The sequence below is a fragment of the Amphiprion ocellaris genome, chromosome 22, assembly GCF_022539595.1.
Source record: "Amphiprion ocellaris isolate individual 3 ecotype Okinawa chromosome 22, ASM2253959v1, whole genome shotgun sequence".
Classification (NCBI taxonomy): domain Eukaryota; kingdom Metazoa; phylum Chordata; class Actinopteri; family Pomacentridae; genus Amphiprion; species Amphiprion ocellaris.
This window is the reverse complement of record NC_072787.1, coordinates 28,147,077-28,160,335: the sequence shown is the minus strand read 5'-3', so window position 1 is coordinate 28,160,335 and position 13,259 is coordinate 28,147,077. Positions and strand designations below refer to the sequence as shown.

Genomic DNA, 13,259 nt, shown 5'->3' with positions numbered 1-13,259 from the left:
AAACTCGTTCAGACCAAGCTTCTGTCATTTCAGTTAGTCGTATAAATCTGGAGTTTATTTGGACCATTTTTAAAATAATTTCAAACAGCAGAAAGTCACTTTTTAAAGTTTTCTCAGACTGAATATTCCCAGAATGCCTTGGTGTGTGTTGATAAACAGCCATTGAGATTCTTTTTTTAAAATTAAAGTTTAGCCAATCAGATAGCTTATACTGTTGTCCCCGCCCCTTCTCACCCAGATAACCAATGAGATTGTGCGTCAGTTGATGGAGCAGGGCGGCTTCTACAGCTTGGATCGTCCAGGAGAGTTCATCACCGTGGTGGATATTCAGGTGGGAATCAGTGGAAGCTGACTGGAGGTTCTGTAATGTTCCCTGGTCATCAGTCATAGACACTCATGGCTCAGAGACACTTCTGTCCAGAGAGGGGCTTAAGATAAGAAAAGATGAGATGAGATAAGATGAGATATGATGAAATGACACAAGATGAGATGAGAACAAAATGAGATAAGACGGGGATGAGATGAGACAAGATGAGGGTATTGTTAGGGTTAGGATGAGATGAGATAAAAATATGAGATAAGATGGGATCAGACAAGATGAGACAAGACGACATGAGATGAGATAAAATACAATGAGATGAGACAAGATAAGATTAAAATTAGGGTTGTTATTAAAATAAAACAAGATAAAAGAGGATGAGATTCGATGACGAGATGAAATAAAATACGACATCAGATGAGATAAGCCAAGACGAGATAAAATAAGACAAGATAAAATTAGGGTTATTGTTAAGATGAAACTAAATAAAATGGGATGAATGAGACAAGATGAGATGAAATAAAATACGAGAAGATGAGACAAGATAAAATTAGATGAGATAAGACAGGATGAGATGAGATAAAATACAATGAGATAAGATGGGATAAGATATGACAAGATAAGACAACAAAAGAAAAGACGAGATGAGCTAAGATGAGATACGACGGGACAAGATAAGATGAGGGTTATTGTTAGTGTTGGACGAGATGAGATGAGACAAGGTGAAACTGTTTTAATCATCCTCTCCATGTGTTAAACTGAGGCCTATTCTGTGTATAAATACTGTATATTTTGGGTATTAAGATTTCTTTCCTTTTAAATCGCCCTGTTGCTCTAGAAGATATTTGATTATTTACATGACATACAAACATGCAGTTCCCACCATACAGGACATGGTTAGATGCTCCCTGGTAAAAAGAGCTAACAGTAGATGGTATAATGTGGTGACACATGAAATTACCTTTACCAGCTGGTGGCGGCCATGATCCATCCCGGCAGTGGTCGCAACGACATCCCTCAGCGCCTCAAGAGGCACTTCTGCATCTTCAACTGCACGCTGCCCTCCGACTCATCCATCGATAAGATCTTCGGCACCGTGGCTCAGGGATACTTCTGCCCAGAGAGGGGCTTCCCTCAGGAGGTCTGTGAGCTCGCCGCCGCCCTGGTGGCCTCCACCAGGAGGGTGTGGCAGACGGTGAAGGCCAAGGTAGGTCTGTCTGAGGAGGGGTAGGCCCTGATGTCTCTGACTTCAATCATTTGACAAGAATTTACAACAAAAGACTCTTTCATGTCAAAGTATGAGCTGAATTCTACAGAGTAATGGCAGTTAATTAAATTTATAAGATCTAGAACCAGTGGTTCCATCAGTGTTTTCCTCCTTCCAGTCAGTATTTAGTAGATTCTAACCCTGGATTCTGTTGGTCTCCATCAGTCTGAACATCTGGACCTCCTTCTTCGTAAACTGTTAAACTCTGTCAGTTTCCTCAGGGATCCTGATCAACAGAACTTTTCAGGTCCAGACTCTAGTTCTCAGGTGGATGGAGGTCTGGACTCTGACTCCTCCAGAACTTCCATCTTGTTGTCTTCAAACCATCTCTGAGGATCTTTGTCTGTTTGCTTCAACTCATCGTCTGGATGGAAACCTGATCTTCTCCATGTCTCAGTTCTCTTCAGACCATCAGGTTGTCCTCCAGGATTTCATTTACCCTCTACCAGCCTTCCAGGACCTGCTGCTGAGGAACACCATGATGCTGCCACCACCGTGCTTCACATTATGATGCTGCCACCACCATGCTTCATATCATGATGCTGCCACCACCATGCTTCACATCATGATGCTGCCACCGCCGTGCTTCACATCATGATGCTGCCTCCACCGTGCTTCACAGTGGGGATGGTGTGTTTGTGATGGTGTCCATCAAACATATCATCTAGTCTGATGGACATAAAGCTCCATCCTGGTCTCCTCAGACCAAAGAACCTTCTTCCAGGTGTCTTCAGAGTCTCCACATGTCTTTTGGTGAACTTTAGTCCAGATTTAATTGGAGCTTTTTCCCATCAGAGTCTTTCTCTTTGTCTCCATAAAGCTTTGACTGGTGAAGAACAGACAACAGTTGTTGGATGAACAATCTGAAGCTGGAACTCCTTCAGAGGAGTCATAGGAGTCTTGGTGGCCTCCCTCTCTAGTCTCTTTCTCCTTCAGTGGAGTCATCGGAGTCTTGGTGGCCTCCCTCTCTAGTCTCTTTCTCCTTCAGAGGAGTCATAGGAGTCTTGGTGACCTCCCTCTCTAGTCCCTTTCTCCTTCAGAGGAGTCATAGGAGTCTTGGTGGCCTCCCTTTCTAGTCTCTCAGATCTTGAGGACGTCCTGCTCTAGTCAGATTTATTCATGTTCCATCTTCCTTCCATTTCTTAATGATGGATTTAACTGGACTCCAGAAGATCTTCAGGAACTTTAAATGTTCTTGTATCGTCCTGACTGATACTTTTCAACAACCTTTCCTCAGAGTTTCTTGGTTCTTCAGTCTTCATGGTGTAGTTCTATCCAGGAGTTCTGATCCACCAGAGACTGGACCCCCCAGATCCAAGAGTCTTTATCCTCCAATCACTGACCTCAGATCATCCATTAACTTGGGTCTTCCAGAACCAACTGAGTTCCATTAGAGTCACTAGGTGGAGGAATCATGAATCATGAGGTGAATCATGATGCTACCACTCATGTGACAGTTTGTATTTTGAACTAATTGTGTTTGTCTGACACCAGTTATTAGTCTGTGCTTCCATTTGGTTTTGATGATGAAATGCTGCAGTAGATTCCAACAAATGTACATATTTCTGTGTTTCTGTTCTGTATATTTTACCATCAAGCTCCTTTGAACCTTCAGTTTCTCTCACAGCTGGTTCAACATGTTTCCAGATGAGACTCGGTTTGAACAGTCTTTTTATTGTTTGCTTGTGTTTAAACTGAACCACAGGATGTTACCATGTCGACAAATGTCTCCTCAGATGCTTCCGTCTCCTGCGAAGTTCCACTACATCTTCAACCTGAGGGACCTGAGCAGAATCTGGCAGGTAGAAACGCTGAGTGAAGCTGCTGGTTCGTGCTGCCAGTGTGTCGTTGTGTTTTCAGTCGGTGTTGTGTGTCTCAGGGCATCCTCACGGTGAAGCCTGAAGTGTGTCGCAGCTCGGATGTTCTCGCTGCCCTCTTCCACCATGAATGCAGCAGAGTGATCTCCGACCGATTCGTCGACGGCAGCGACAGACGGACGTTCAGCTCCATCATCCAGGAGGTTTGTGTGCTTAAACAGTTAATTTCCTTTAAATGATTCTGCAACAAACCCATCATTAGTAGAGCAGTAGAATTATTAGAGACAAAACTGAACATTTTTGCAGTTTTGCATCTATTATTGACATTTTTGATTCTTTTTGTGACATGTTTGCTTCTTTTTGGTGATGTTTTTGCCTGTTTTTGAGACATTTTTACATCATTTGGTGACATTTTTGATTCTTTTTGTGACATGTTTGCTTCTTTTTGGTGATGTTTTTGCCTGTTTTTGAGACATTTTTACATCATTTGGTGACATTTTTGATTCTTTTTGTGTCACTTTTGCATCTTTGGGTGACATTTTTTCTTCTTTTTTGACATTTTTGCTTCTTTTGGTGAAATTTTTCTTCTTTTTATGGTATTTTTGCAAGTTTTTGGTCAGTTTTTGCAACTTTTTGGGTAATTTTTACATCTTTTGGTGACATTTTTTCTTCTTTTTGAGGCATTTTTGCGTCTTTTTGGGTAATTCATGCATCTTTTGGTGACATTTTTGCAGCTTTTCATGGCATGTTTGCATCTTTTGGGGTAATTTTTGCATCTTTTAGTGATATTTTTGCTTCTTTTTGTGTCATTTTTACATCATTTGGTGACATTTTTGCTTCTTTTTTTGTCACTTTTGCATCTTTGGGTGACATTTTTTCTACTTTTTATGACATTTTTGCTTCTTTTGGTGAAATTTTTCTTCTTTTTATGGTATTTTTGCAACTTTGTGGTCAATTTTTGCAACTTTTTGGGTAATTATTACATCTTTTTGGGTAATTCATGCATCTTTTGGTGACTTTTTGCATCTTTTTATGGCATGTTTGCATCTTTTTGGGTAATTTTTGCATCTTTTAGCGACATTTTTGCGTCTTTTTATGACATTTTTGCAATTTTTTGGTCAATTTTTGCATCTTTTAGTGACATTTTTGCTTCTTTTTGGTCAATTTTGCCATCTTTTTGTGACTTTTTTTTCTTTTGTGGCATTTTGACATCTTTTGGCGACTTTTTTTCCTTCTTATTGTGTCATTTCTGCATCTTTTGGGGTAATTTTTGCATCTTTTGGTGACATTTTTGCATCATTTTGTGTATTAACTGTGATTCCAGGACTTTAAACCAACTAAACTGTTTGAACTTTTCTTCATGCTGTTCTGGTTCCATTGAGCTGCAGGACTTTAGATTCAAACATGAACCACAGGGAAGAAAAACCACCAGAGACGCTTGGAGAGTTACTGCCACATCCTTTAATTCTTTATGTACCTGTTTTGTTTTTCTCCTCTTGCTCAGATCACAGTGGAGGATCATGGGAGAGCGCTGACTGAGCATGCTCAGTGGGACAGCTGCTTCGTGGACTTCCTGCGTGAAGCCCCGGAGGCAACAGGTGACGAACCAGAAGATCCAGAACTGGAGGCTCCGAAGGTCTCAGACTGATTCCACTGAATTATTATTGATGTTTCAGTTAAAGACATTTTTTCTTGTCTCTGTAGATCTCAGTTGTCCAGGTCACCTGATCCTCAGAGCTTCAGTAGAACTTCTCTTTTAGGTTCTTGATTCACCTCCATCTGAGGTTCTTCTTGGGTTCTAGCCGACTGATGAGAGTTTCAGGTGTTCCTAGTTCCTCCAACTCACATGGCTGATGGTCCAGTAATGACCAGGACTCACCTGTCTCCAGGTGTGGATGTTGTTCTGAAGTGACTGCAGACATTAGGAACTCCCCATCAGTCAGACAGGACTGAAGATCAACCTTGGATGAAGGTGAAATGCCTTCAAGAAGCTATAAGAGGAATATTTTCTTCTCACTTTTATCAGTACTTATATTTAGGGATGTCTCCATCAAGTTTCTCCACCCCTGATCTGACCCATTTAATATTTAGCATCCTGACACCATATTCTGAGACAACACACACTTAAAATGAGACAAGATAAAAACGGGACACGAAACAACAAAAATGGGACACAAAACAACAAGAACGGGACACAAAATGACAAAAACGTGACACAAAATGACAAACGGGACACAAAACAACAAAAACGGGACACAAAACGACAAAAACAAGACACAAAATTGCTAAATGTAAGGAAGGAGAAGGTCGTAATGTCAGTAAATGTAGATCAGCTGTTGTTCCTGGTTGTTCCAGCAGGTGGAGCTTCTTCCTGTTTAATCCTGTAGAGACCAGAGGAGACGTCACTCAGACTACAGTTAAAGCAGAGAGCATTGTGGGAGTTTAGCTGGTAAAGAGGCACCATGACAAAGACTAATGTTCTACTTCATGACCTCCAACCAGAACTGAAGTGTTTCAGATGAACTGGGATCAACCAGGACAGAGTTCCTGAATCAAAGTGATGTATTTAGCAGGAGTAGCGGTCTAGATCATGTAGCTTTAGCTAAAACAGCAGATATTTCTAATTATTATTATTATTGTTGTTGTTATTATATCCCTCGAAGTGTAAAGCTTGATATGACTGACAGGTGTACGAGCCAGTCCCCTCGCCGGATGTTCTCGCGGAGCGGCTGTCAGTTTTCCAGCAACAGTACAATGAGGCGGTGAGAGGCGGAGCCATGGACCTGGTGTTCTTCAAGGTAGTCTGACTCACAGGATGTAGAGGTGGGCTGTAGGCCTCCCATTGGCTGCTCAGTTCAGGTAGCTTCCTCCTCCCCATCTGCCGTCTACACCACCGGTAAAAGATTTTAGAACAACCCGATTTATCCAGTTATTTATAGTAAATTCTGCATGTTAGTGTCTCATTGTTCTCTGAAATGGAAGCAGACAACAAATAAACACATGAAGTGAAAAAAAAACTATTTAGAAACCAAAATTTCTTCTAAACTTTGGACTCATCAAAGTCCCTCCTTTGGCAGATCTAACAGCTGAACTCACTCATTCTTTCCTCAATGGAAATCAAATATTTTTCAGAAAGTTCTTCCAGCTCTGCAGCAGAAGTTCCCATAAATTTGTGGTTCTTGTAGGTTCTTTGCTTTCCCTCTTCTGTCCAGTTCATCCCAAACCAACTCCATGGGCTTTAAGTCTGGAGACATTTTTGCATCTTTTTGTGGTATTTTTGCAACTTTTTGGGCAGTTTTTACTTCTTTTTGTAACATGTTTGCAACTTTTTTGGGTCATTTTTGCATCTTTTAGTGACATTTTTGCATGTTTCAGTGACATTTTTGCTTTTTTTATGGCATTTTTGCAACTTTTGGGGCAAGTTTTGCATCTTTCAGTGACATTTTTGCTTCTTTTAGTGACATTTTTCTTCTTTTTCTGGCATTTTTGCATCTTTAGTGACATTTTGCTTCTTTTTCTGGCATTTTTGCATCTTTTTTGTGTCCATGTTTTCAAGCTTACCATCTGGTTTTTTGATCCTAAGGTAGTTCTGACGTAGCTTGGACTTACGTTTTGGGTCATTTTCTGCTGTAGGATGAACCACTGACCAACTAGAACATACCATAGGGTTCTGTATGGCGCTGCAGAATGCTCTGGTAGCCGTTTAGGTTCTGGACTTGAACTACTAGAATTTCAATTTTTTAAAAAAATAGAGAAATTGGGGCGTTCTGAAATGTTTGACTGGTAGTGTACCTGTTGCTGCTTTTAAAGTCCCCTTAAATAAGCCACACCGACCTCTGAGCGTCAGCGCTGAATATTTCAGTGAATCGTGTATTTTAATGACAGTTTCCACCTTGCTGTGTGCAAATATCACACCAACAGAATGGAATAGAAACTTCTCTTTGGTGTTTGTGTTGCTCGACGGCAGGACGCGATGACCCACCTGATGCGGGTCTCTCGCATCCTGAGGACGCCGCAGGGAAACGCCCTGCTGGTCGGCGTCGGAGGGTCGGGGAAGCAGAGCCTGACGAGGCTGGCCTCCTTCATCGCAGGATACCAAACCTTCCAGATCACACTGACCAGGTCTGGAAGTCCACTCACCGTCTGCTGCATTCAGGCTTTAAGATAAGATGAGATGGCATTAGATGAGATAAAACAAGACAAGACAGGATGGAACACGACGAGATGAGATGAGAAAAAATACAACTAGATAAAACAAGATAAGAAAAGATGACAGTAGATGAGATAAAACAAGATGACATTAGGTGAGATAAAACAAGATAAGACGAGACAAGATGAGATAAAATACAACAAGATAAGAAGGGATAAGAAGAGATAAGACGAGATGAGATAAGACAAGGTGAGGGTTATTGTTAGGGGTAGGATGAGATGGAATACAACAAGATAAGATAGGATAAGACAAGATTAGATGAGATTGGACAGGATAAGACGAGATGAGATAAAATGCAACAAGATGAGATAAGACAAGATGACTGTTAGGGTTAGGATGAGATGAAATACAACAAGATAAGTAGGGATGAGATGAGACAAGACGAGAAAAGATGAGAAGAAAAGATGGGAGGAGATGAGATGAGAAGATGAGACAAGAAGAAACAAGACGAGATAAGTTGAGGGTTATTGTTCAGTTTAGGGCGAGATAAGATAAAATACAACAAGATAGACGGATTGGATGAGATGAGATATGACGAGATGAGATAAGATGAGGGTTATTGTTAGGGTTAGGACGAGATGAGATAAAATGCAACGAGATAAGGGATGAGATGAGATAAGACGAGACAAGGCGAGATAAGATCAGGGTTATTGTTAGGGTCAGGATGAGATGAAATGAAATACAAGATAGGATGAGATGAGATAAAATACAATGAGATAAGGTGAGACGAGATAAGATAAGACAAATGAGATAAGACAAGATAGACAAGAGGGGATCAGATAAGATACGGGGAGATGAGGGTTAGGATGAGATGCGATGAAATACAAGATAAGATAGGATGAGATGAGAAATGATGAGGAGATGAGATAAGATGAGACAAGACAAAGCAAGATGAGATAAGATGGTGGTTATTAAGGTTATGACAAGATGACAGAAAATATGAGATAGACGGAATAGGATAAGATGAGATAAGACAAGAGGGTTATTGTTAGGGTTAGGACAAGATGAGATGAAATACGAGATAAGATGGGATGAGATAAGATAAGATTAGATAAGACAAAACAAGATAAGATGAGATGGATGAGAAGAGAAGTGATAAGAAGAGATAAGATGAGATAAACTTCACTGATACCTCACCAGGGAAATGTTCCAGCGGCTGGATACAAATGAGGCAGAAAGAAGCAGGACCAGAACCAAATAAAGTAGAAAAAGCATAAAAATAAAGATGTAATGAAGGTCTTCATGAAGACAATGTCCAATCATGATGAGTTTACAGATGTGCAGGTGTGACATGGAGGGTAACGTACCACTGGAGGAGCTAGTTGTGGTTACATTAAAGTAATCTGAATGTGAGTTGCCCAGGAGGATGCTGGGTAATAATCTCCTCAGTGTAAACAGTCCTTTGGTCTGAACCTGCTTTTAGAATGTCCTGTTTGATTCAGGGCTTTCCAGGTTTTTGCTTGAGGGCTTTCTTTTGTAAACTACTTGGATTTGGATTTCTGGAGGCTGGAGAGGATCCAGTGTGTTCACTCTGCAGAGAAAATATCTTCTAGAACTTTCTTCTCAGGGTTCTCTATCACAGTTCCTGGAGTTTGAGAATTCTGTATCTTAGCTGCTCCTGGCCTACGTTCTTCTGGAACCTCCTGGAGCCTTCCACTCTGCCTTGGGACTTTTAAGTCCACCTTGGCCTTCCACATCTGTTCCAGATGTTCCTCCAGCTCCTGGTTCTCTTCCGTCTTCTTCCTGATCATCTGCCACAGCTTCTGGTTGGTTGTTCACCACCGTCCATCAGTCTTGATCTTAGCTCAGCTGTTCTCAGTCACCTGTGGTGGCATGTCCCACCTGAACCTGGGAGCTTCTAGTCCAAACCCTGCACAGATATTCTGGTACGCTGTCCCACACACTTGGCTGTGTCTCTCGGACCAGCTGGACTGTCTCAGGTCGTCCCTGCACCTGGAGTCCTGTCTGCTGTGGTGTCTCCTGCCTCTATGGATCCAGTGCTGTTCAGAAAAAGACTGCAAAAACACAAAATGACCACAAAGAGACACAAAACGACCCCAAAGAAACACAAAACGACCCCAAAGAGACACAAAACGACCCCAAAGAGACACAAAACAACAACAAAGAGACACAAAATAACAACAAAAAGACAGACACAAAACAACAACAAAAACACACAAAATCACCACAGGGACACAAAATGACCACAAAGAGACAGAAAACAACCACAAAAAGACAGAAAACAACCACAAAGAGACAGAAAACAACCACAAAAAGAGACAGAGTGCTGACCAGAACCTCTGAGTTGTCCTTCGGGTCAGTCTCTTCTGGACCTTGTGTCAACCACCTCCTCTGTATGCTGGTGGAACGTCCCATGGAGGGGTTTGGTCTTCCTCCTCATCAGCCTCTGAGCAGGTCTCCACAGAGCTTCATGTTCCTGAGGAGGTCTTTGATCCTTCTTGCTCCGTCCTGGATAGTGGACTCTGGGCGTAGACCTCTTTCACCCATCTCAGTGGACGGTGACTGGTAGAGTGCTGATGGTTTGGATCTGTTTCTTCTCAATGATGTGTCTACAGCCTGGAGGTGTCTGCCTGTGGTCTGGCTTTTATTACCGAGAACTTACAAACATTGGTAAAATAATAAGTGTGTGTGTGTGTGTGTGTGTGTGTGTGTGTGTGTGTGTGTGTGTGTGTGTGTGTGTGTGTGTGTGTGTGTGTGTGCAGGTCCTACAGCAGCAGCAACCTCCTGGAGGATCTGAAATTTCTGTACCAAGTCGCCGGTCAGCAGGGAAAAGGCGTCACGTTCATCTTCACCGACGCCGACATCAAAGACGAGTCCTTCCTGGGTATCTGCTGCCCTCAGGTTCCACCACACCAAACAGCAGCACCACAAGGAGACAGAAAACAACCACAAAGGGACAGAAAACGACCTCAAAGGGACAGAAAATGACCACAGACACAAAATGACCACAAAGAGACACGAAACAACCACAGAGACAGAAAATAACCACAAAGAGACACAAAAAACAACCTCAGAGACACCCAATGGCCAGGAGAAAGGTGTTGACGTCTTCTGAACCATGAGCGTTCGTCTCCTTTCTCAGCAGGACAGACATCGGAGCAGATGTTGTCCTGACGTTCTCCTCCTCCTCCACAGAGTACATGAACAATGTCCTGGCGAGCGGCGAGGTGTCCAACCTGTTTGCTCGCGATGAGCTGGACGACATCAGTCAGGACCTGGTTCCCGTCATGAAGCGGCAGCATCCTCGCCGAGCTCCCACCCCAGAACATCTCCACGACTTCTTCCTGTCCCGAGTGCGGAGCAACCTCCATGTCGTCCTCTGCTTCTCACCCATCGGGGACAAGTTTCGCACTCGGGCTCTAAAGGTGAGTCACTGCTGAGCAAACAACAGATGAGAGGACGGAACAGGAAGGACGAGTCTCTAACCTGAGCTCTGGAACCAACCAGGGAAGACATGACGGACTTGTTGAGTTATCCTGTTTCCTGCTGGACTGAAGATCCTTGGGTTTATTCTAAAAGATTCTACTGACATCATTTTCAACATGTAACAAGACCACAACATGACCACAAAAACACAACATGACCACAACATGACCACAACATGACCACAACATGACCTCAACAAGACCACAAAGACACATGACCACAAAAACACAACATGACCACAAAAACACAACATGACCAAAACATGACCACAAAGACACAACATGACCACAAAGACACAACATGATCACAACACAACCACAAAAACAACCTGATCACAACATTACCACAACATGACCACAAAAACACAACATGATCACAACATGACCACAACGACACAACATGATCACAACATGACCACAAAAACAACATGATCACAACACGACCACAAAAAACATGATCACATGACCACAAAAACAACATGATCACAACACGACCACAACATGACCACAAAGACACAACACGACCACAACATGACTCCAACAAGACCACAACCTGACCACATGACCTCAAAGACACATGACCACAACATGACCACAAAGACACAACACGACCACAACATGACTCCAACAAGACCACAACATGACCACATGACCTCAAAGACACATGACCACAACATGACCGCAAAGACACAACACAACCACAACATGACTCTAACAAGACCACAACATGACCACGAGACCTCAAAGACACATGACCACAACATGACCACAACATGACCACAAAGACACATGACCACAAAAACACATGATCACAACACGACCACAAAAAAACATGATTACAACATGACCACAAAAGAACATGATCACAACACGACCACAACATGACCACAAAGACACAACACGACCACAACATGACTCCAACAAGACCACAACATGACCACAAGACCTCAAAAACACATGACCACAACATGACCACAAAGACACATGACCACAAAAACACAACATGATCACAACATGACCACAAAGACACAACATGATCACAACATGACCACAAAGACAGACCATGATCACAACATGACCAAAACATGACCACAAAGACACAACATGACCACAAAGACACAACATGATCACAACACAACCACAAAAACAACCTGATCACAACATTACCACAACATGACCACAAAAACACAACATGATCACAACATGACCACAACGACACAACATGATCACAACATGACCACAAAAACAACATGATCACAACACGACCACAAAAAACATGATCACATGACCACAAAAACAACATGATCACAACACGACCACAACATGACCACAAAGACACAACACGACCACAACATGACTCCAACAAGACCACAACCTGACCACATGACCTCAAAGACACATGACCACAACATGACCACAAAGACACAACACGACCACAACATGACTCCAACAAGACCACAACATGACCACATGACCTCAAAGACACATGACCACAACATGACCGCAAAGACACAACACAACCACAACATGACTCTAACAAGACCACAACATGACCACGAGACCTCAAAGACACATGACCACAACATGACCACAACATGACCACAAAGACACATGACCACAAAAACACATGATCACAACACGACCACAAAAAAACATGATTACAACATGACCACAAAAGAACATGATCACAACACGACCACAACATGACCACAAAGACACAACACGACCACAACATGACTCCAACAAGACCACAACATGACCACAAGACCTCAAAAACACATGACCACAACATGACCACAAAGACACATGACCACAAAAACACAACATGATCACAACATGACCACAAAGACACAACATGATCACAACATGACCACAAAGACAGACCATGATCACAACATGACCACAACATGACCACAAAGACACAACAGGACCACAAAGACAGACCATGAACACAACATGACAACAACACCACAACATGATTACATGACCACGTGACCGCAATGTGACCACAATATGACCACAAAGACACAACATGACTACAACATGACTGAGATGTTATAACAGATTGTAACATGTTCTAACATGCTTTAATATGTTCAAATATGTTCTAAGCTGTTCTAACATGTTCTAACATGTCATGTTCTAACATGTTCTAAGATGCTATAAGATGTTCTAACATACTCTAAGATGTTCAAACATG

General features: G+C 42.2%; 1 protein-coding gene across 7 annotated transcripts in view; it reads left to right on the top strand.

The window, feature by feature from the left end:
• dnah5l (dynein, axonemal, heavy chain 5 like) overlaps positions 1–13,259 on the top strand; it is a 102,454-nt gene that overhangs the window by 54,752 nt on the left and 34,443 nt on the right. For all 7 annotated transcript variants that reach the window (XM_055006887.1, XM_055006885.1, XM_055006883.1 and 4 more), the window contains 9 exons: positions 239–331; positions 1,290–1,526; positions 3,323–3,388; positions 3,466–3,606; positions 4,908–5,039; positions 6,091–6,201; positions 7,371–7,525; positions 10,337–10,458; positions 10,770–10,999. In XM_055006887.1, coding sequence (XP_054862862.1) covers positions 239–331; positions 1,290–1,526; positions 3,323–3,388; positions 3,466–3,606; positions 4,908–5,039; positions 6,091–6,201; positions 7,371–7,525; positions 10,337–10,458; positions 10,770–10,999 — 1,287 coding nt within the window. The remainder of the gene's footprint in view (positions 1–238; positions 332–1,289; positions 1,527–3,322; positions 3,389–3,465; positions 3,607–4,907; positions 5,040–6,090; positions 6,202–7,370; positions 7,526–10,336; positions 10,459–10,769; positions 11,000–13,259) is intronic.